Source organism: Typopeltis vanoorti, chromosome 11 (assembly GCF_054136105.1).
Source record: "Typopeltis vanoorti isolate ZY-2024b chromosome 11, IOZ_Tvanoo_1.0, whole genome shotgun sequence".
NCBI lineage: Eukaryota > Metazoa > Arthropoda > Arachnida > Uropygi > Thelyphonidae > Typopeltis > Typopeltis vanoorti.
The window spans coordinates 51,101,715-51,127,581 of record NC_143559.1 but is presented as its reverse complement, the minus strand read 5'-3'; the positions used below and the strand labels follow the sequence as shown (position 1 = coordinate 51,127,581).

Genomic DNA, 25,867 nt, shown 5'->3' with positions numbered 1-25,867 from the left:
TCCTAGTGCTTTAGACTGTTTAGACAGTTCTTTAAGAGCTTAAAAATTCTGACTTTAAGAGAAGTGATCCTTTCTCATCTTCCTCTATCTGCTTTTCTTCTTCCAGGAGCAATTTATCTATTTTCTCTCTTCTGTAAATTTCTTCAATTTATTACACCCATCTTTGCATTATTTTATGCCCTTTCAGTTATGATTGGCTCTCCATCCCTGGTACATTTAACTACTTTTGGGTTTTTTTTTTCTCATTGATTTTCATCTTGCATCTTAATTATCTTGCACCACAAGTTAATTTTATCTGAACAAATTTATTGTTACACACAAATTTGAAAGCTGTATCCACAAGTAAACTTGTTTCTCTCTCTTTACAGTGAATATTAATAATATGGTTATTTATAAACAACACAATGATACCCTGTTAACTGAAAGAATAATTGAGATACTTCAATTTGAGATACTTTTGCTTTATTTTTATATAAAATATCAAATAAATTAAAATTGAATACTGTCTCATTTGTACAGGAACAAGGAAGAGAAAAGTGTCATCCTTATTGGCCACAAGAGGAAAATAAAAATAACACAATCCAGTGTGGAGAGGTATTAAATTTATGGTAGTTCAATAAAATCTGCTGAAATTTAAATTATGACTGTCTAATTTTGATGAATAATTAATTTATATGCAGAATTTTAGAGGGTCAGCCATAATAAACCACCATTATGTGGCCTTTCAGGCCAAGTAACATTGCTTTTAATGCACCTAATTTTTCCACTGATAGAATGATTAATTCTGTTGCCATAATCATGTATATCAGTGCATATGTTTCTAAACATTTTTTCAGTTTTGAACAGGAAAAACTGTCAAAGGTTACTGATATATATAAATGTTCCTATCTTTGTAAATTCAAATCAGTCTTTCCAACTAAAGTGTGTCATTGCTAGTAGCTGCACTATGAAAGCACTTTGATCTTCTATTTGTTGTATAATTAGAGAAGCATAAACCACTTCACAAAACAAGCAAAAATAAAAGATGAGATTTATTTAACTCGCACTTAAATACATGTATGGATACCTACAATAAGATATTTTTAGATGATTGATTAATCATGTAGGTTGATTAACCAACCTCTTGTATATGAGCTCAACATTAAAAAAAAAAAAAAAAAGATGAATATAAATATTTCTTTGGTTTCTTGTACCCCTGATGTAAATCTGACAAGTTATTAAACTTCATCATCATCAAATTCCTGACATGTACCCTCAAGGGGTGTACAGGATATGCTAGTACTACATGAAAAATTTACATCATTACTAACTTCCTATCTACAATTTTTGTCCAAATCAGTCTGTTACTTGTCAACACTCCAATATTATCATTATCAGATCTTATATTTCTATCATGTAAGGCACATTTTAACATATCAATCCACCTATATCTTGGTCTTCTTCTGGGTCATTTTCCTGCCAACCCGGTAGAGAACACTTGTTTTGATAATCTTTCCTCCCCCATTCTGTTTAAGTGACCATACCATCTGAGATTAGCTTCGCTAACACATTCCTGGATGCTGACAATATCAAATTCTTTCCTAATATCCTTGTTTTTAATATGATATTGCCATTGATGCCATCTATTCATGCCTCTAATCTTTCTCAGGACTCTCATATCTGCAGTCTCTAGTCTTTGGTCAAGTGTTTTACTTCTGCCCCAGCTCTCAGATCCATAAGTTAAAACTGGTTTGAACACTGTCTTGTATACAGCTAATTTAGTTTTCCGACTAATTTCTCTCTTATTCCATATGAATTTATTCAATTGACTTCCTACCATACCAGCTTTGTTGATTCTGTTGTCTATTTCCATATTTAATTTACCATCTTCAGTAAAAATCATGCCTAAGTAGCTGAAATGTTTTACTTGTTCCACAGGTTCCCCTTTCACAACACAGCTAACATTATCAACAATTCTACCTATCTTCACTGTCTTTGTCTTTTTAATGCTGACCTTCATACCATATCTGTTACAACAGTTATTCAATTTAGTCAGGAAATCGTGCAAACTTGTGCCAAATTTATTTAGAAGTATAGCATCGTCTGCATAAAGCAAAGAGCTGACATTAACATCTACAATTCTGATATCATGTTTAATACCACTTTCCTTCATAATATGATCCATATAGATAATGAATAATAGAGGGGATAATGTACATCCTTATCTCACACCAGATTTAACATTAAACCATCTTCCTGTACTTCCTTCAATTCTAACTGCTGACTTACAACTCAAATACAGACTAAGCATTGCTTGATATAATGCCCCATTGACACCATATAATTGTAACATTTTGAATAGATTCTCAATTGGCACCTTGTCATATGCCTTTTCCAAATCGACAAAACTTAAATACAGATCTTTGTTATATTCCCATGCTTTCTCAACTATTTGTCGTAAAGTGAAGATCTGATTCTGACAGTCTCTATTTGGCCTGAATCCGGCTTGTTCTTCACCAAGCTTTTCTTCCACAATTCTTCTCAACAGTTTCTCAAGTATACTTGCATAGATCTTGTCAAGAACACTCAGTAGGGAAATACCTCTGTAATTCTCACATTCAGTTTTATTTCCCTTTTTATATATGGGTATTATGAGAGCTCTACTAAAATCATCAAGAATTCGTTCCTCTGTCCAGGATTTCTGAACTATACAGTGCAGCCACTGTAAGACTCTTATACCACCATACTTCAGCTTTTCTGGTCGAATATCATCTACTCCTGCTGCCTTTCCACATTTCAAGCCTTTGATGGCTTTTTCTACTTCAAGTATGGATATGTATTCCTGACTATGCCTGTTGCGTGTTTCTTACCACTGTGCTATCACTGCTTGTTTCATTTAGCAATTTTTCGAAGTAATTACTCCATACTTCAAGAATATCTTTTTCTTCTGTTTTCATGTCACCTTTATCATCTCTAACTCCTTTTACAGCACTCTTTCCTCCATTTCTAATTTCCATCAAAAAATTCTTCTTCAACAACCTCCAGAATATCTTACCACCTTCTTGATATTTATTTTCAATGTCCTTGCCAAAGTCCTCCCATGACTTTTGTTTAGCTAGTTTTACACAGTGCTTCACTTTCTTACATTTGTCTCTGTATTCTCTAAGAGCAAAAACTGACTTATTTTCCAGGAACTTTTGATATGCTTTCTTCTTTTTCTTCACTGCCCCTCTTTAACTTCTGTGTCCACCAGGCAGTTAAAGAGTTCTGATTTTTTTTATTCTTGCAGACAACTTCACCACATCCCTCTCTGGCTGAATCAATCAGTGTTTTCTTGAAGGCTTGCCACTGAATCTCCAAGGTTTGGTTCCTGTTCTCAAACTCTTTCATTTTTTCTTCAATAATCTTTGCGTATTTTATCCTACAGTTCACATCTGAGAGCTGCTCAATTTTTATTCGCTTTAAAACTTTCTTACATGTTATTCCTTTCAATATGAAATTCAATTTTATCCTGCTCAAGACTAAATAGTGATCGCTTCCAATTTCAAATCCTCTGTACACTCTAGTGTCCTGCACCAGGGAGAAAACATCACTATCAACAATAACATAGTCAGTGAGACTTTTCTTATTCCTTGCCTCTTCTCTCTATGTGAATTTGTGCACATTTTTATGTTTGAACATGGTGTTAGTAATAACCAGTCCATATCCTGAGCAGAAATCCAACAGGTATTTGTCATTATTATTGGCTTTGCTCTTTTCTACAAATTTTTCCAAAATATTTTTGTATGTCTGACAATCATTTCCTGCTCTGCTATTTAGATCCCCAACAAGGACCAACTTTTCCTTTTTCATTGTATCAGTTGTTTTTTTCTAACGCATCAAAAAATTCCTCCACTTCTACCTTAGTAGAACCTTCTGTGAGACCATAGGCATAAATAATCTCATTGTCCAATTCCCCTTTCTGATATTTGCCCACATCACTCTTACTTGAGACTGCCTATCATTCAAGAAAATTTTGTGTTGAATACTATGGCTACTCCTTCTTTCCTTGATTGTCATTTCCTGAATATAACATTTTGTATTTATTGTTCAGAAAGATCTCAGCAGAGCAGTTTTTGTCTTTTTTGTTCCAGTCACCCCAGTTATGTCGATCTGGTACTTATCTAATTCCTCAGCTAGCTCCATTTCTTTGGCATTCAGGCATGTTATGTTGATAGTACCAATCTTTAGCTCTAGTGATGTTAAGTTGGGGTGTGCTTTCAGATTTGTTCCAGTAGCTGACTTTTTGCTGTTCGCCCTGGTTCCCTGTCGAAAACAACGGGGGGCCTTGTTTAACCGGGCGACACCCCAACTGGCATGAAATTTTGTCATGTTGTACCATCATTTTCTATATTGGTTTAAGCCAATTAGAATACAATTTGGTCGGCTAAATACCAAATTGCCAGCCCATCTTCGTTCATCCAGTATCCAGGTAGATACCCAACAGGGTGCATCGCTAGAAGGTGAGGATTGGATATTAGGTCAGAAGCCCTGGTCGGTTCTCCACATTCCTTTGAAGGCTATGTGGAGGTCTCCTCTCAGTTATACAGCTTTGACCCTTGAAACTTGCCTGATTATATTGTTTATTTTAATAAACATGTTGAATATTTAGAAACTTGTGGTCTCCATATCATAAATTAAATGGGAAAAAAAATTAATTCACATACAAATTATATAAGTTTAAATTAAACAACAGCCCAAAACAGCAACTAGTATACTATACTCTTCACATCAGCATCTTCATTATTATTATCGAGATCTCCAGGGAGTCAAGAACTCATTGAGGGAGGACAGACATTGCCCCCGCCAGTTGTCTTCTCTTAACTCATTCACATTAGATATACTCATTACTTCAACAGACACTGTTTCACTCCCTCCCTCCCTCCTTCTTTGAGAGAAAAATCTAGATCTTCCCCTTTTGTAACTGTGTGGATGCCCCTGTACTCTCTCCTCAGCTTCCATGCAAAAAATTTCATCAGAAATTTTTCATTATACAGAAGATGAGGAGAGAATACTGATTTTTCTATATGCCTCTTTCTCATAGCATAATCGCACCAATATGCTGTTGGAAATCTCTCACCATAGTGCATAACTTTATACACTTACAAACATTAAATTCATAGCCATTATCATTTGTCCACATTTCCAGATCAAATCATTCTGTAAGTGCTGTATGTCAGTAGCATTCCTGATTGCCCTGGCTATTTTTCCATCTTCAGCAAACAATTGAATATCTCTTGTCAGTTCCTTCCCAGTATCATTAATGTATGGATTGAAAAATAATGGTCCAAGGACTGATCCCTAAGGTACATCAATGGTCACCTTAAATCTGAAGATTCACACCCACCATATACCATTTTCAGATACCTGTCCAACATCCTTTCACTTGGTATTCCATTATATGCCTCAGCAAAGTCCAACAGTATCATAGTGTATCCATTCTCTTTATCTCAACTGTAACATTATTGTAAAATATGAGTAAATTTCTAAATTTCCTTTAGTAAACCCAGGCTGTTCCTTGTAAAGTATAGCTTATCTCTCAACCAATTTCTGTATGAGTTCTTACCATCTTTAAAATCTTCATGACCACTCCAGTGATGTTGGCAGGTTGGTAGTTAGCTACATGGGTTTTTGCTCCACTCTTTTACAACAGAACTAAGGCCTTGCCAAGTGTACTTGCTGATATCCCATCAGTTCCTATGCCAAGTTCTTATTCAGTTATGCAACAGCTCTTAAACCTCATTCTCATGCACCTCCATCTCTATGCCCAATGTAGCGGTAACACTATGCATCATGTTACATACACCAGGTTAATAGATTTCAGCGAATGACCACTCATTGTTTGAATAATATCATCAGCTTCTGACACATGGGTACCAACAGCATTCAGTAAAGTTCTTCCACTTTTATTCTTTCTTTTACTTGCAACAGAATGAGAAAATTCTGTGGATTGCCTTTAGTCACAACCAGTTTCTTTTTAAACTCTAATTCAGCTTTCCTTACAATACTCATGACTTTCCTGACCTGCACTTTAAATATTTTATAACTATTCTTGTGCTTATTCTCACAATATTTCCTCTGCATCATCATCTTCATGTGGATCTCTTGCTTAATAAAGTTGCACATCCAACCTGCTCCACCTGATATATTTGATCTTCAAACTCCAAGGATATATTCTAATACTGCCTCATTTAAATATTTTCAAAGCTTTATGCATTGCTGGTATCTTTCCCAGCAATTGATACCATTTCAGTAACTGACCATGGGACCAAAGGTATTCTCTTGAGTTGGTCATAATTTCCAATAGTTCAGCATGTAACATCTAAGAATATCATGTGGTTTGCAACTCACCAGGTCTGTAAAGCATGATCACTGTCACCAAGTGGTGGCAAAATAGTCATATTCTTAAACGAGTGGAAAGGCTTATGTTGGCATAAGCCTTTCCGCTTTCACTTTCCACATAAGTGTTGGCAGTACATGTTAGTTTATTTTAATGGTATTGATTAAAACACAGAATGATAAGAAAATAATTAATATTTGTTAAACTCATTAGCTGATATTTCGCTAGTATTATATCCAGCATCTTCAGAGCACAACAACAGTTTGTCACAGTACATTTTTTTTAATTGTAATAGACCACACGAGGAGCTAAATTCTGAAAGAGAAAAAACAATTATTAATTAGATCTTAAAATGACTGTCTCCCAGACTTTTGGTAAATATTTTGGAATATGTTTTAAAGCTGCTGTTGATTCCAAAAAGACTCTCTCTCTGACTTAAAATGACTTATGTGTAGCACTTGTTTTCTTCCATTTGATCCTGCATGAAAGGGGGTATCCAAGACATGATCTGCTAGACTCAACTTGCCATAACGATAGTGCCAAATGTATATTTTATGTTCACCAAGGCAGATGCCAACAGTTCTTCCTGTCTGTCCATCGTAAGCCAGGTCACAAGAAGGCACTTCATAAACTCTTGGATGTGATAAAGAAGAGATTTTCTCCTTAGGTGAATGAATGAGAGTTACCAATTTGACATGTGATTTAAATATGGTGCTTACCTGTATTTATTAAGTACACTAGATATCTTTTCAGATGTGCTTTGACTGTATGGGATGGTAATAGTTTTGCTGTAGTCTTGTGTGATAGGCAATGAAGGGGATTTCTGGGGAGCATTGAGTATTTTTTCTATCCTATGGGAATTATAGTTATTGGCTAAGAAAGTGTAACAAGTGAGTTCAGTGGCAAGAGCATTGTCATTGGAACAGATTGCTCTAGCTCCTACCAGTAAACTAATTTGCTTGCGTCACACTTTCTTAGCCAATGGCTATAATCCCCATAGGATAGAAAAAATAGTGAATGCTCTCTTGAAATCCCCTCCATTGCCTATCACACAAGACTACAGCAGGATCAAATGGAAGAAAACAAAAGTGCTATACCGAAGTCATAAGTCAGAGAGATTGTTTTTGGAATCACCAGCAGCTTAAAGCATACACCAAACCTCAACAAGTATGGCTGTATAAATTTACTAAAAATTTGGGTGACAATCATTTTAATATCTAATTAATACTTGTTTTCTCTCTTATTCCAACATAGATGGTGCCAATTAGGACTTTAGCTCCTTATGCTGTCCATAATTTCTTTCTTTTTAAATTTCTTTTTTTAAATTAGTCCCACTGTTATACCCAACTGTTATTGTTTCGTGTACTGTGACAAAGTGTTCTTGTGCTCTGAAGATGCTGGATATAATACTAGCGAAATATCAGTTAATAACTTAATAATTATTACTTTTTTTCTTATCATTTTGTGTTGTAATCATTATCATTAAAATTAACTAAGACTCAGTGGCAGTTCGTGGCTTGAAATTATGGGGATACTGCAACTTTCGAAATATACATACATGTAAGTACAGTGTATGTGTGTTTGGATAAAATATCAAAATTATGGTAAAAAAATTTTTTTAAAAAATTAAACATGAATAAATATTGTTTATTATCAATAAAATTTTACAGTTTGGTATAATTCAAAATTACTTAAAAATAAAATATCCATTATCATAATCCCAATAATGTTCTAAAGTAAAAACTATAACAAATGTTATGTCTTTAATTGTAATGTCCAAATATTTAAAGAGATGGAGTAAATACGATAAGCACTACGAACACTCTACTACTGGCGCAAACTGCATATAAACAACAGCGGAAGTGTGCGACGGACAGTGCTGCATTACGCTAATAGCTCGCATCTCACTATGACATGCATATGCTTGCATGCGTAGCAAATACTAGCAATATAACATTGTGGTAAACACAGTGCTGCTTTGCTCTCCTAAGTGCTACAAGACTGAATTTTATTATTTTTTATAAAAAATAAGAGAATTTTATAGGATTGTTGATGATAAAATTAAATATTACAAGCAAATATAAATAAATTAATAAATATATTTATATATTGAGAAAAATTGGGAGTGTTGCAGTTCCGCAGTGCCTATGCACGAGCCATCCCTGCTGAGACCTCTTCATGCACTAAAAATTCTGGTGCTGTGGCAAAGATTTTGAAAAAAATTGATAAATATCACATACAGAAATTGATTGACAGAGAATCTATATATTTTGCAATGAATGGCATGGGTTTACTAAGGTAAGGTCATGTTTGAACAACTTTCTCACGTTTTCTTATAACGTCATAGTCCAGTTACACAAGGGGAATGGATATACCATGATACTTTTAGCTTTGGCTGAGGCATTTCATAGGATATAGCATCGAAGTCTTTCTTATAAATTGGAGAATATTGGATTGGATTATAAAATATTAGCATGGATAAGAGAATAGCTGAGTGATAGATATCAAAAATCAGTCTTGAGAGGGGGGAGTGCAAGTCTGCAAGTTTTAAGGTGACCAATACTACCTGAGGTATCAGTCCTTGGTCTATCTATCTATTTAACGGGAGGTATACAGCTATTTCCTGATGATGCGAATATGTTCTTATTTTATTTTTTATTGTACAGACACCTCCATGGAGTCAGAAGACTCATCACTAGAGACTCAAACTATCCACGCAATCTGTCATACCTCTCATTGAATCTATTAACAGACAAAGCGATAACAACTGACTGTGGCAACCCATTCCATTCATTTGCAACTCTCCAAGTGAAAAATCTAGATCCTCACGGCCCTACTAACCACACTTTTACTCAACTTCCAGGTATGACCTTTTGTTCTTCCCCCTCTAGCCAAATGCTAAAAACATTTCCCCTGCATCAAACTTAAATGTCACTATCATATCTTCTCTTTTTTCTATTAACCAACTTCTGCAATCCACACATCCTCACTCTATCTTTATAGGGAACATTCCATAAACCACTTACCATCGTGTCGCTCACCTCGGAACCTTTTCTACCGCTTCCTCATCCCTAGGAGACCAGACCTGAGTAATTCAGATGTGGATGTATCAAAGCCTTATAAAAAGGAATAAGAACTTCCTTATCTCTACTTGTTAGTGTGTTCTTCAATAGCCAAGTAATCTTATTAGTTACCTCAGCAATATGTCCTTTAAACTTTTACTCTATATCTACCACCACTCCTAAATCTCTAGCTTCATCTATTTCCTGGAATACAATTTCATCTATGGTATACAATGGATAATCTATTTATCCCAAAATGCATAACTTTACATTTCTTCAAATTAAACTGGACCTAGTAATCTAGATGTCCCATACCGACAGCCTTTTTAAATTGGCTGTCGGTATGGATCATCTAGATTACTCTACCTAATTTTGCATCATTAGCAAATAACTGAATGTTTCCTTTCAGGTTATTTCCTATATTATTTATGTACAAATTAAGTTAGTGGTCCTAGCATTGAACCTCGTGCCACATCACTAGTCACCTGCTTTCACGTGGATTCTGCTCCTCCTTATAGCACTTCTTGATATCTGTTTTTGATTTCTCCTCATACAATATCATATTCTTATCCTCCCATTCTCGAATTCTCTTTTTGACCAGTTATTCCAGTATACTTTTGCTACCACTCTTGACATGCTGATTGATCTATAATTTGCTACTGCAATCTTAGAACATCCCTTATGCAAGGGAATTATTTTGCTCTCTTTCTATTCCCTTGGAACTCTACCAGAGCTAAGACTTAAACAGCATAGTCAGAATCATATCCCTTGCACATTTCAGCATGAGCTGATATCCCCTCTAATCATACAGCTGTATTTACATTAAGATTCTTCAGTATTCTAAGAAACTCCAGTTCTCCACCTCTGTTCCCACATAAGTCTATCATGTATCATAGCATTAACCTCAATTGTATGATATACCCTTGCAAAGTGGTCACTCAGTAACTCAACTGTTTTATCTGCTTCCATGGTCATTCCTCCTCTTACTTGCCACATGGCAAAAGAATGCTTTGGGATCTCCTTTGGCCTGCTCAGCTAGTTTCTTTTCGTAGTATGATTTTGCCTTCCTTATTATACTGGTCACTTTCTCCTTATATATCCTCTACAGCTCATGCTTAATGGCATTACTCTTCCATCTAACTCCTACCTGATTAACCCTCCTTATCTTAGGTATAAAATTTAATATAGCTTCCTCTAGATGCCCCTTAACTATCTCCCATGCACTACTAACATTCTTCCTTTGCAAGGTTTTATGCCATTGCACAGCTTCAGGCTTTCTCCTATGCTTGTTATAATCACCTGCATTGTAGTTCTACATTATACCCCTTCTTGACAGAATGCTTCTCATTTTTTACAATCTCCCAAGTCAAGACCGCATGGTCATCCCAATTGGAAGCAATATTGTCACCTTTGGTATGTTGATATTGTTATAAGATCAGATGATAACTCCTCATCTCTCAGTATAAATTCCATGTACTTCCTGTCGTGTGATCCCTCTTCTTTCCAATTTGTCTCCATAGTTGAATTGAAATCCTTCATAATAATTCATGGTACTAATTTGCTGATGTAAGTCTTCAAGATTATCCCTGGGAACCTCCCCCCCCCCTCCCCGGTAGATAGCAGCAACCAACCATATATTTGTCGTATTGGCCTTTCTCATCCTAAACAGCTTCAAATGAACCACCTCATCCCTATCTGGTATTCTTTTTGCTTACAATTCATCTGCTTTCATCAGCAGTATCCTGTCTTCTCTCTTTCCTGAAATACTAAATCCTGTAACCACATCATGTGCTGTTAGCCAAGTCTCACTAATATCTATAACATTTGGTTAGGTTGCACTAACCAATGCCAAAAACTCCTCCCTCTTGTTCTTGATACTCCTGGCATTAGTATATAGAAACTGCAGCATCCTTTTTAGTCCACAACTGCCTTTACCTCCTCCATTGACCACCCTATTCAATATTTTTGCTTTAGAGACTAGATTCTCCACTTGTTGGTCATTCTCACACCCACTTGCCTCATGGGTGCCTTTCACACACACACATTCATCTGCATCCACCCTAATTGCTTAAGTTTTCCTGAATTTGTGCTCACTATGCTCATTGAACAAATCTCTCTCTCTAGACGCCTAACACTGAAACCATTCAGATGTAGTTCGTGAACCTTATATAGATCCTTCTTTCCTTCAAACTCTAGTCAAGCCCATCTGCATATTGATTCATTTGTTATCATAGCCCTCCTCCTCAGTTTGCCTCTATCAAAGCATGGAAGAAGACTTACATTCTGCACCTTCTCACTCCTCATTTTTGCTTTGTCCAGCAACTTCTTTACAGTCTCCATAGAACACTTCTCACCTCTCAGATCATTATTGCCAAACCAAAAGAATTAGTTCTTTTATCTTACCTTTTTTGCATCTAGATGGCATGACTAATTATCATTAATTTTTTGCACCAGGTAAACATGATTTTGTTATACTTTTGCTAAGTACTCCTCTGATCATGGAGTCTCCATACATAATTTTCTCCTTACTTTGTTTTTCTTGTTTATTAACATGGTCTTGATTTTTACCTTCGACTAACTGCTGTTTTCTCTTCTCAGCCCTGCTAATTTCTTGCTGTTTCTGCAACTTTTCAATTTTATGCTTTGTCATTAGCATGTTAGTTGGAGCATAGGTGCTAACTGCTCTGGCACAGGATACATTTTTAAGAGGAGGCCCTGAAAATATTAATTTAGTGTAACAAGAGTAAGAATATTTTAGACTGTATATTTAAAGTTAAATAATAATGCTCACTAAAAACAAATTTGTTCATTCATTCAGAGTCTGCGGCTCTGAATGAATAATTGCGGCTCTTTTTGTTATTAAATGATCTATTTTTGAATAATGCAAAATGAACGTTATTTATTAAATTAGAAACTAAAAACCCTAAATTTAGCATTTATAATAAATTAAGGATATTTTACAATTGAAAATAGTACATGCAATGCTGAAAAATTTAATTCTTCCATGTTTGAACTCTTTGAAAGCATATGCGATAATCCTTCTTTACATTCTATTTACATTTTACAAAAATTCTACTTTATGGTGGATATGACTTCCTATTTAAATGCACTAAATAAGAAACTACAGGGAAAGAGAAATACAGCAGTTTTGCTTTTAGAAGAAGTGATTTCGTTTGAACAAAAATTATATTTGTTTGCGAAAGTCTTAGAAAAATACACATTATTACATTTTCCCACATTGAAGAAATATCAACGATAACAAGCTGATAATTATAATTCCATAAATTTAACTTTTTTCAAAGAAATTGTGGTAAATATGTGATCTGAATTTAATGGAAGATTTGAGGAGTTTAGAAAGAACAAGGCAACTATGTCATTTTTATTGCGACCACTTGAAATTAATCCTGCCAAATTGAATTGTTCACCTTTTGCTGGAATTGATGAGGCTGCATTTCAACTTGAGTTAGAGGACCTGAAAACCAAGGATTTGTGGAATTCAAAATTTAGAAATCTTAAAGCAGACCTGGAGGAGTTGGAAAGACAAAAATCTACCCATGCAATACAAAAAAATTGGTCTGAAATAGAAAATCTTAAAAAGCAAGATTAGATTGTATTTGACAGGTGGAATTGTTTATCGGACACTTACAATCGGTGATTTCAAACATATGCATTTGGACTTCTATCGATTTTCGGATCAACATATTTCTCTGAGCAAATATTTTCTAATATGAATTTTATTAAAAGTAAGTTGAGAAACGTACTAAACAACATGTCTTTCATCATGTTTGAAAATGAAAATTGCAGCGTATTCGTCGCATCTTGAGAAACTATCCCAAGAAGTTCAACAGCAAAATTAGCACTAAGAAGATATTTTTAATTTTAAAAAAAAAAAAAAAAAATTAAAGAATTAGGTATGTTATTGGATTTTATACATATGTTTTTGTAAGGAGGAGCAAATCTTTGTTTTATTATTTAATATTTAAAAATATCATATAATTTCGTGTGACATGCCACCCCAGTGTTTTACAAGTATGATAACGTGTTACTGTAAAAAAAAAAAAAAAAAAAAAAAAAAAAAAAAAAAAAAAAAAAACTGAATTAATAATTTAATTATTATATTTTTCAATGTAGGTTTCTAAATTTAAAGCAGTGATGAGCAATTAGATAGTAAATCAAATACTCGGTTTGATTTGCATAAAGAATATTTTCTTTTTCTTTGATAAGTATTAATTTATTTTCCATTATTTAGATATATTTTAATTTTTTAACCTGCACAAATAAATCCACATGTAAAAATCAACATTCATAAAATAGATTTTTAATTAAAATATACGAATTCTGCCATACAAAACGAACACCGTGGACCACACAAAAAACCTGAGAGGGCCACATGTAACCCGCCGACCATTGGTTGCTCATCACTGCGTGCGGCTCCCTAAATTTTTTTTAACAGATATAATTTTAAAAATGGCTCTTTAATCCAAAAAGGTTGTTGCCAACCCCCTGTGCTAGTCCATTAGCATCACTATAGTTATGTTTAGTCAAGAATCAGCAGCATGCACAAAATTAATTAATATTCGAATGAACTTACAATCTGTGCTTACATCCCACAATAGTATGTGATGATTTCCTTAGGCCCTGAAGCTCCAGCAACTCACTGGTATACATTGACAGGCTGACCGGAATGACCCACCCAATGAAACAGATGGTGCTAAGCAGTAAAGAAATTGCATCCCTGGAACTTCCTGGTCTATAACAGCAACCAACCAAAGGAAGCTAGCAGAGGAATTAGATAAGTACCAGATCGACATAGCTGGGGTGACTGAAACAAAAAAGACAAAAATTGGTGAGATCTCCTTGAGCAATAAATACAAAATATTATATTCAGGCAATGACAATCAAGGAAAAGAAGGAGTAACCATAGCATTCAACACAAAATCCGAGGCTAATCTTCAATGGCAGACAGTCTCAAGTATAGTGATGTGTGCAAATATGAGAATGGGGAACTGGACAATGAGACTTATTTGTGCCTATGGTCCCATAGAAGGTTCTACTAAGATAGAAGTGGAGGAATTTTTTGATGCTTTAGAAAAAGCAACTGACACAATAAAGGAAAAGTTGATCCTTGTTAGGGATCTAAATAGCAGAGTAGAAAATAACTGTCAGACATACAGAAATATTTTGAGAAAATTGGAGAAAAGAGCAAAGTTAATAATAATGGCAAATACCTGTTGGATTTCTGCTCAGGACATGGACTGGTTATTACTAACACCATGTTCCAACATAAAAATGTGCACAAATTCACATGGAGAGAAGAGGCAAGGAATAAGAAAAGTCTCATTGACTATGTTATTGTTGATAGTGATGTTTTCTCCCTGGTGCAGGACCCCAGAGTGTACAGAGGATTTGAAATTGGAAGTGATCACTGTTTAGTCTTGAGCAGGATAAAATTGAATTTCATATTGAAAAGAATAACATGTAAGAAAGTTTTAAAGTGAATAAAAGTTGAGCAGCTCTCAGATATGAACTTTAGACTAAAATACACAAAGATTATTGAAGAAAAAATGAAAGAGTTTGAGAACAGGAACCAAACTTGGGAAATTCAGTGGCAAGCCTTCAAGAAAACACTGATTGATTCAGCCAGAGAGGGATGTGGTGAGGTTGTCTGCAAGAATAAAAAAAATCAAAACTCTTTAACTCCCTGGTGGACACAGAAGTTAAAGAGGGGCAGTGAAGAAAAAGAAGAAAGCATTTCAAAAGTTCCTGGAAAATAAGTCAGTTTTTGCTCTTAGAGAATACAGAGACAAATGTAAGAAAGTGAAGCACTGTGTAAAACTAGCTAAACAAAAGTCATGAAGGACTTTGGCAAGAACATAGAAAATAAATATCAAGAAGGTGGCAAAATATTCAAGAGGTTGTTGAAGAAGCTTAGAAATGGAGGAAAGAGTGCTGTAAAAGGAGTTAGAGATGATTAAAGTGACATGAAAATGGGAGAAAAAGATATCCTTGGAAGTATGGAGTAATTAATTCAAAAAATTTCTAAATCTTCTTCTTATTGTGCTATCTTCTATCGAAGGTCAGCGACCATCTTGGCGAACAAACTGCGATCTTGTGTTAATCTGAGCAGTTGTGCACTGCTCTTTCCTGCCCACGTCTTGATGTTGTCAAACCATGATATTCTTTTTCTTCCTCTAGTTCCTTTGCCATCAATTCTTCCTACCAAAATAGTTTGTAGAAGTTGTTATTTGCTGTTTCTCATGATTCTGACATTCCAAGTTGCAATTTTAAAAGTGGACACCATTTTGAGCCCCGAGATTCTTCGCATCCCTGTCCCATTTAAGGGACGCCGGGAACTTGGGGCCAATTGTAAGGGTTTGCTCGCCATGGTGGTTGTTCTGGAGATAAGTAGAGCAATAGTTTCTCCATTTGCTTTCTGCTCTGCAGTATTATAGACGTACACAATATAATCATATTGCCATTTGCAAATCTCTGATCACAAGCTTTTCCGTCATCATTTGGCTTCAACCTTGTGTCAGTACTGACAATGCTGCTTCCCAATGTCAGAGGCGGTGACCCCAGTAGGTACTTATTTAATGGCGGCACTACTCGCCATGTCACCGAGTTGTCATTGGGCTTTGTGAGGTTTTAAGTGAGACAGAGTTACCACTTCTGCTCCCCCAGCCCTGATAGCTCAGTCGCTGTTGGTCCACGGCTGCTTATTCACCAGATTGCTCTGCTTGTATCGCAGCTATTTCTAATTTCTAAATGAAACAAGCAATAATAGCACAGTGGTAAAAAAACACTCAATAAGCATACTGTTAGGAATACATATCCATACTTGAAGTAGAAAAAGCCATCAAAGGCTTGAAATGTGGAAAGGCAGCAGGAGTAGATGATATTCGACCAGAAATGCTGAAGTATGATAGTATAAGAATCTTACAGTGGCTGCACTGCATAGTTCAGAAAGCCTGGACAGAGGGACGAATTCCTGATGATTGGAGTAGAGCTCTCATAGTACCCATATATAAAAAGGGAAATAAAACTGAATGTGAGAATTACAGAGATATTTCCCTACTGAGTGTTCCTGGCAAGATCTATGCAAGTATACTTGAGAAACGGTTGAGAAGAATTGTGAAAGAAAAGCTTGGTGAAGAACTAGCTGGATTCAGGCCAAATAGAGGCTGTAAGGATCAGATTTTCACTTTACGTCAAATAGTTGAGAAAGCATGGGAATATAACAAAGACCTGTATTTAAGTTTTGTCGATTTGGAAAAGGCATATGACAAGGTGCCAAGAGAGAAGCTAATCAATACGCTACAGTTATATGGTGTCAGTGGGGCATTATATCAAGCAATACTTGATCTTTATTTGAGTTGTAAGTCAGCAGTTAGAATTGATTGGAAGTACAGGAAGATGGTTTAATGTTAAATCTGGTGTGAGATAAGGATGTACATTATCCACTCTGTTATTCATTATCTATGTGGATCACATTACGAAGGAAAGTGGCATTAAACATGATATCAAAATTGGAGATGTTAATGTCAGCTCTTTGCTTTATCGACGATGTTATACTTCTAAATAAATCCTCGCCAAGTCTGCAAGATTCTCTGACTAAATTGAATAACTGTTGTAATAGATATGGTATGAATGTCAGCAATAAAAAGACAATGAAAATAGGCAGAATTGTTGAAAATATCAACTGTGTTGTGAATGGAGAACCTGTGGAACAAGTAAAACATTTCAGCTACTTAGGCATGATTTTTAGTGAAGATGGTAAATTAAATATAGAAATAGTCAACAGAATCAACAAAGCTGGTATGGTAGGAAGTCAATTGAATAAATTCATATAGAATAAGAGAGAAATTAGTCAGAACACTAAATTACAAGATAGTGTTCAAACCAGTTTTAACTTATGGATCTGAGAGCTGGGGCAGAAGTAAAACACTTGACCAGAGACTAGAGACCGCAGATATGAGAGTCCTGAGAAAGATTAGAGGCGTGAACAGATGGCATCAATGGCAATATCATATTAAAAACGAGGATATTAGGAAAGAACTTGACATTGTCGGCATCCAGGAATGCATTAGCAGAGGTAATCTCAGGTGGTATGGTCACTTAAACAGAATGGGCGAGGAAAGATTAGCAAAACAAGCGTTCTCTGCCAGGTTGGCAGGAAAACGACCCAGAGGAAGGCCAAGATATAGGTGGATTGATACGGTACAAAGTGCCTTAGACGATAGAAATATAAGACCTGATAATGTTTGAGTCTTGACAAGTAACAGATTGATTTGGAGGAAATTGTAGATAGGAAGTTAGTAATGGTGTAAATTTTTCATATAGTACTATCATATCCTGTACATCCCTTGAAGGTACATGGCAGGAATTTGATGATGATGATGATTATAAGAGCATCTTTATGGAGTTTGAAGAATCATTACATTGGTTTCATAGTAACTATTATTTATACCTACCTCCTGTCTTACCTCTCCTTCACTGAAAATGTGCTCATGAACATCCTTGGCAATCCATTCCATTCAATCACCATTCATCCATGGAAAAAAAATTCTTGTCCTTTTCCATTAACCACATTAATACACAACCTCCAAGAGTGATTCCTTGTTCTTTTCCTTCTTGTTGTGTAATCTGACTCTATGTCACTTTGTTGTAGAAAGTGAGCAAGTTACCAGGCCAAGCCTTTGTAATTAGTCTGCCTACACTCAGTCTTGCTGCGCCCCCCATCAACATACAGTACTATATTCCTCTTCACCAATTCCTAAACTTCTACATTAAAGTAACTTTTTCAGTTCCATAGCAATCATCCTGAAATACTGATTCGTTATATATATTATATAATTTATGTATAACATATGTAACCAATCATTTGTTATACATTTGTTATATATATCTTTAGGTCTCCTTATGTAGTTGAACTCTTGTGCCCTCACTCTTGCCAGAACTGAAAACTTGATATTAAAAAGGCATAATCAGTGTTGCCAATGCTTTAACATTTTTGTAGTACATGGTTCAGTATCCTCTCCAATTCCATGGCCACATTCATATTTAGATATCATAATATTCTAAGTACTCCATTTCATCTGTCCCTCTATTCTTACATTAATTCCCATCACATCAGCAGCTGGATTATACACTATCTTAGATATCACAGAATAATTAACCTGTTTCATCAGCTGTTTATTTTTTCCTCTTACTTGCCACACCTTCTTTAATTTTCTTTAATGATCTGATTTTTCCGACTTCCAATGTTGGTCGTTCTTCTTGCCTGTGCTTTGTACTGCTTATGAACCTACTTTTTGCCTTTTTTCTGTATATTTCCTCCACAGCTTTCTTCTCCCAGCTCCTGCTTAATAGTGCTATTTACCCATGTAACTCCTAAATAATTTATTCTCTGGATTGTGGCTATACAACTGATACCATGCTTCTCAAATATCCCTTGGCCATTTCCCATGTACTGCTGACATTCTCTTGCAGCTTTATATGCCATGGCACTGCTCTCAGCCTCCTTTATCATGATCATGGCTGTGTTGTTTCACATATATCTCTCTTTTAATTGAAAATACCACGTTTAGTGATTTCCTAAATCAAGACCACAGATCACTCTTCTCCAATCAGAGGCAAAGTATTTACCTTTATAGACTAATTCTCTGATGTTTTTTTACAGATCAAGCACTCTCAATCTGTCACCACATACTCTTTCAAGTATGTGGTGACACTCTTGAAAGAGTATGTGATATGAGATAACATACTTGAAAGAGTATGTTATCTCATAGTAGCAGCTTAAATTCTATTTTCTTTCCTCCTTCCTTAATAAACCTTTCACATTCCCATGATTACCCTCCTGCACTCAAATAAATAAATACTGAATGTACTTTTGCAAGTCTGAGATCTGAAAGGGAGAATCATTAAAAGAAATAAGTGTAGTTGGTACTCAGGAATAAGGATTAGAAGTTTAGTTCAAACTGGTCCAAAATCATTAGTATCAGCAAGACCTGGCTGATGTAGATGCCATGCTTATCAGCTAATTTTCTACATCAACTACACTTGAATCTTGTAATAATTCTCCCTTTCAGATTCATGACTTGAGAAACTACATTCAGTAGTTTCTCAATCTCACACTCATTTGCATGAAAGATGCATGCTAACTCACCAGCATTCTTTATTTCTCCCTCTCCCCCATTAGTCATAGTTTTCCTGGATTTATGAATTTGCATTTCCACTCTTCAGTGAATGACAGTTTCTCCAGACATTCAAGCATTTCATATTAATTAAAGTGCAATCCCTCAGTCACATTAGTCCTTTTGACCATCAAATTCACTTCACAGTCACCCTGGAGAAATTATTAAAAAACTACACTCAACGCACTATTTGTATATCTTGCACATGTAGATATACCACTGTTATTATTAATCACTGACCATCACTTTATCCTTCAACTTACATCATTGCCACCCAAGGCTGCTCTTTCTCCCAATGTGTTCACTTTCTCATGAAGGTCTATAGGATACATTTAATCTGCACTTGAAGAGTGTTTAAACTAACAATCAATTGGGTGGTGGGGGGAGCAAAACATGCATATTACACATACTGAACTATTCTTTCTTTACAGTTTAATTTTTACCATGCTTAATATATTTGAACAACTTAAGTAAGCATACAAGGCTGGAAAGTTCTTATAAACATCTAGAACAAAAATGATATTAAAACAACTGATATAACCACAAGAAAGCACATACAAGGATATAAGAATATAGTAACATAAGTTACCTTCATAACTCTGCTACTAGTATGTTCTTTCTTGTGGTTATATCAGTTGTTTTAATATCATTTTTGTTCTAGGTGTTTATCAGAGCTTTCCAGCCCCCCCTCCCCTCATTTTATAATAGCATACTATCAAAGCAGTAGTAATAACTACCCATAAAAAAAAAAAAACCTCATAGTTTAATAAAGGACTTTTACAAGCAATAATTGTAAAGATGTATTAGAAAAAATAATTTTTAATCTTAAAATTATTTCATCAAATGCCTGCAATGTACCCTCAAAGGGTGTACAGCATATGATAGTATGAAAAATTTACATCATTACTAATTTCCTATCTACAATTTTCCTCTAAATCAGTCTGTTATCTGTCAAGACTACAACATTATCAGATTTTATATTTCTGTCTTCTAAGGCACTTTTTACTGTATCAATTTAGAATATAACATCATCTGCATAAAGCAAAGAGCTGAGATTAACATCTCCAATTTTAATATCAGGTTTAATACCACTTTCCTTCATAATGTGATCCATATAGATAATGAATAACAGAAGGATAATGTACATCCTTGTCTCACACCAGATTTAACATTAAATCATCTTCCTGTACCTCCTTGAATTCTAACTGCTGACTTACAACTCAAATAAAGACTAAGTATTGCTTGATATAATGCCCCATTGACACCATATATAATTGTAACGTTTTGAATCGATTCTCAATTGGCACCTTGTCATATGCCTTTTCCTTATCTACAAAATTTAAATACATAAATTTTGTAGATTCTGTTATATTCCCATGATTTCTCAACTGTTTGTTGTAAAGTGAAAATCTGATCCTGACATCCTCTATTTCGCCTGAATCCAGCTTCATGTTGGAGGCTTAATGGATTTTTTACAACACTCAAAAAGAATTAAAAAGAATTGAATACTTCCTATATTTCGTCCTAGTCACTAGGACATCTACGGGGATTACAAAAACAATTAATGTAACATATACACAAATAACAAACAATACTAAGCCCAACCACATGGGTGACACTAAAGTCCTATCTAGGTAGAGCACCCTCTAAGGGCAGTAGTAGGTGGCCTGGAATGTAAGGTGGGAATTCTGGTGATGAGTGTTTCCCAAATCTTCGGAAGCTTAATGCAACCGTATTTATTGAGATTTGGTTGGTTTTTGAGAGCTGCTGCTGCTTCTAAGAAAAGTCTCTCTTTCTTGAATTTGCTGTGGTGGAGCATGGTGGTTTTCTTCCATGATACCCTGTGGGTGGTGTCCAAAACATGGTCCGCCAAGCCTGAATGGCCATAGTTGTGTTTGAAGATGTAAGACTTGTGTTCCTCTAGACAGATGGATGCTGATCTGCCTGTCTGTCCAAAGTACGCCAGCTTACAGGAACAGGGTACTTTGTAAACTCCAGGCAGAGCGAGAGGAGGGAGCTGATCTTTCGTAGAACGGATAAGGGTAGTAAGTTTGCGGTGGGGCTTATATGCTGTGTGTAGGTTGTACTGTTTTAGTATCTTGGCTATTTTTTCGGATGTGCCAAGGATGTAGGGTATGGTGATGGCATTTTTAAAATCTTGTTGCCGAGAAGGACGGGGAATGGGGGAGGAGTTGATTTTTTTTTGATACTGTGATCGCTGTAGCCATTGGAGAGGAAAGTGCTGTGTATGTGGTTAAGCTCAGTAGTGAGGGCAGTTCCACTGGAACAAAGATTGTGGGCTTTCTTGGTAAGAGTTTTAATAATGTCATATTGTTGAGAGGGGTGGTGGTGGGAGAGTTTGTGAATGTATCTGCCTGTGTTTGTGGGTTTTCTGTATACGGTGAAGGTAAGTGTGTCATTAGGCAGGCGTGTGACTAAGGTGTCTAGGAAGGGTAAACAATTGTTCTTTTCCTTTTCCATAGTAAACTGGATTCTTGGATGTAAGCTATTGAGATGACTGAGGAAGGAGTCTAATGTGTCTGGGCCATGAGGCCAAATAGAGAACACATCATCTACATATCTTAGCCAGATAGAAGGTTTGAGTGGGACTGAGTCTATGGCTCGTTTTTCGAAATCTTCCATATAGAAATTGGTAGGGGGGGTGAGAGGGGGGAACCCATTGCAGTTCCCTCTATCTGCTTGTAGATTTTGTTGTTCCAAGAGAAATACGCAGAGTTAATGGCAAAGGAAAAGAGATCTAAGATGCCAGAGGGAAAAACGTTTTCTAAGAGAGATAAGGTGTCAATTGAGCGAATATTGGTAAACAAAGAGGAGATATCAAAGCTTACCAATATGTCTGTCTTATTCAAGGTTAAATTTTTTGTGAGGGCTTTAAAGTGGGTAGAGTTTTTTTATATAGGAAGGGGACCTTCCGGTGAGGGGGATCAGAGAGTTGGCCAGCTGTTTAGATAGTCTATAGCAAGGTGCATTGGTGGCATCTACTCCCCACTCAGGCCTATAGTAGATGCCACCAATGCACCTTGCTATAGACTATCTAAACAGCTGGCCAACTCTCTGATCCCCCTCACCGGAAGGTCCCCTTCCTATATAAAAAAACTCTACCCACTTTAAAGCCCTCACAAAAAATTTAACCTTGAATAAGACAGACATATTGGTAAGCTTTGATATCTCCTCTTTGTTTACCAATATTCGCTCAATTGACACCTTATCTCTCTTAGAAAACGTTTTTCCCTCTGGCATCTTAGATCTCTTTTCCTTTGCCATTAACTCTGCGTATTTCTCTTGGAACAACAAAATCTACAAGCAGATAGAGGGAACTGCAATGGGTTCCCCCCTCTCACCCCCCCTACCAATTTCTATATGGAAGATTTCGAAAAACGAGCCATAGACTCAGTCCCACTCAAACCTTCTATCTGGCTAAGATATGTAGATGATGTGTTCTCTATTTGGCCTCATGGCCCAGACACATTAGACTCCTTCCTCAGTCATCTCAATAGCTTACATCCAAGAATCCAGTTTACTATGGAAAAGGAAAAGAACAATTGTTTACCCTTCCTAGACACCTTAGTCACACGCCTGCCTAATGACACACTTACCTTCACCGTATACAGAAAACCCACAAACACAGGCAGATACATTCACAAACTCTCCCACCACCACCCCTCTCAACAATATGACATTATTAAAACTCTTACCAAGAAAGCCCACAATCTTTGTTCCAGTGGAACTGCCCTCACTACTGAGCTTAACCACATACACAGCACTTTCCTCTCCAATGGCTACAGCGATCACAGTATCAAAAAAAAATCAACTCCTCCCCCATTCCCCGTCCTTCTCGGCAACAAGATTTTAAAAATGCCATCACCATACCCTACATCCTTGGCACATCCGAAAAAATAGCCAAGATACTAAAACAGTACAACCTACACACAGCATATAAGCCCCACCGCAAACTTACTACCCTTATCCGTTCTACGAAAGATCAGCTCCCTCCTCTCGCTCTGCCTGGAGTTTACAAAGTACCCTGTTCCTGTAAGCTGGCGTACTTTGGACAGACAGGCAGATCAGCATCCATCTGTCTAGAGGAACACAAGTCTTACATCTTCAAACACAACTATGGCCATTCAGGCTTGGCGGACCATGTTTTGGACACCACCCACAGGGTATCATGGAAGAAAACCACCATGCTCCACCACAGCAAATTCAAGAAAGAGAGACTTTTCTTAGAAGCAGCAGCAGCTCTCAAAAACCAACCAAATCTCAATAAATACGGTTGCATTAAGCTTCCGAAGATTTGGGAAACACTCATCACCAGAATTCCCACCTTACATTCCAGGCCACCTACTACTGCCCTTAGAGGGTGCTCTACCTAGATAGGACTTTAGTGTCACCCATGTGGTTGGGCTTAGTATTGTTTGTTATTTGTGTATATGTTACATTAATTGTTTTTGTAATCCCCGTAGATGTCCTAGTGACTAGGACGAAATATAGGAAGTATTCAATTCTTTTTAATTCTTTTTGAGTGTTGTAAAAAATCCATTAAGCCTCCAACATGATGTCCTCACAGCACTTAAGCCTCTACACACACATGAATCCAGCTTGTTCTTCACCAAGCTTTTCTTCCACAAAACTTCTCAACTGTTTCTCAAGTATACTTGCATAAATCTTACTAGGAACACTCAGTAGGGAAATACCTCTAATTCTCACATTCAGTTTTATTTCCCTTTTTGTATATGGGTACTATGAGAGCTCTACTCCAGTTATCTGGAATTTATCCATCCAGGCCTTCTGAACTGTGCAGTGCAACCACTGTAAGACTTTTATACCTCCATACTTAAGCATTCCTGGTCATATATCATCTACTCCTGCTGCCTTTCCACAATTCAGGCCTTTGATGGCTTTCTCTACTTCATCCCTGTTAAATGTTTTTTTACCACTGTGCTATCACTGCATGTTTCATTTGGCAATTTTTCGAAGTAATTACTCCACACTTTAAGGATATTTTTTCTACTAGTTTTCATGTCACCTTTATCATCTCTAATTTCTTTTACAACACTCTTTCTTCCATTTCTGAGCTTCAACTCCAGAATATCCTGCCACCTTCTTGTTATTTATTTTCCATGTTCTTACCAAAGTCTTCCCGTGACATTTGTTTAGCTAGTTTTACACAGTTTTGCTTTCTTACATTTGTCTCTGTATTGTCTAAGAGCACAAACTGACTTATTTGGCAGGAACTTTAGATATGCTTTCTTCTTTTCCTTCACTGGCTCTTTAACTTCCTGTGTCCACTATGAATTTGATTTTTCTATCCTTGCAGACAACCACATGCCTCTCTGGCTGAATCAATTAGTATTTTCTTCATGGCTTGCCACTGAATCTTTGAGGTTTGGTTCCTGTTCTCAAACTCCTTCATTTTTTCTTCAATAATGTTTGTGTATTTTAGTCTACAGTTCACATCTAAGAGCTGCTCTGCTTTTATTCTCTTTAAAACCTTCTTACATCTTCTTTTCAATGAAATTCAGTTTTATTCTGCTCAAGACTAAATGGTGATCACTTCCAATTTCAAATCCTCTGTACACTCTGGTCATTATCAATAACATAGTCAATGAGACTTTTCTTATTCCTTGCCTCTTCTCTCCATGTGAATTTGTGCACATTTTTATGTTTGAACATGGTATTAGTAATAATCAGCCCATGTCCTGAGCAGAAATCCAACAGGTATTTGCCGTTATTATTAGCTTTGCTCTTTTCTCCAAATTTTCCTGAAATATTTTTGTATGGCTGATAATCATTTCCTACTGTGCTATTTAGATCCCCAACAAGGACCAACTTTTCCTTTTCGTTGTGTCAGATGCTTTCTCTAATTCCTCAAAAAATTTCTCCACTTCTACCTTAGTAGAACCTTCTATGGGACCATAGGCACACATAAGTCTCGTTATCCAGTTCCCCATTCTGATATTTGCCTACACCACTCTACCTGAGACTGCTACCATTGAAGAAGATTAGCCTTGTATTTAGTGTTGAATACTATGGCTACTCCTTGTTTTCCTTGATTGCCATTGCCTGAATATAACATTTTGTATTTCTTGCTCAGAAAGGTCTCACCAGTTTTTGTCTTTTTTTGTTTCAGTCACCCCTATTATGTTGATCTGGTACTTATCCAATTCCTCAGCTAGCTCCATTTCTTTGTCATTTAGGCTTCTTATGTTGATAGTACCAATCTTGAACTCTGG

At 36.1% G+C, this 25,867-nt stretch overlaps 1 protein-coding gene across 1 annotated transcript in view; it reads left to right on the top strand.

Annotated features, from left to right (window-relative positions):
- Positions 1 to 25,867, top strand: part of Pez (protein tyrosine phosphatase non-receptor pez) — a 350,703-nt gene that overhangs the window by 301,237 nt on the left and 23,599 nt on the right. Inside the window, exon 19 of the mRNA XM_090400358.1 lies at positions 520 to 594. Within this exon, the coding sequence (XP_090256484.1) occupies positions 520 to 594 (75 nt within the window). The remainder of the gene's footprint in view (positions 1 to 519; positions 595 to 25,867) is intronic.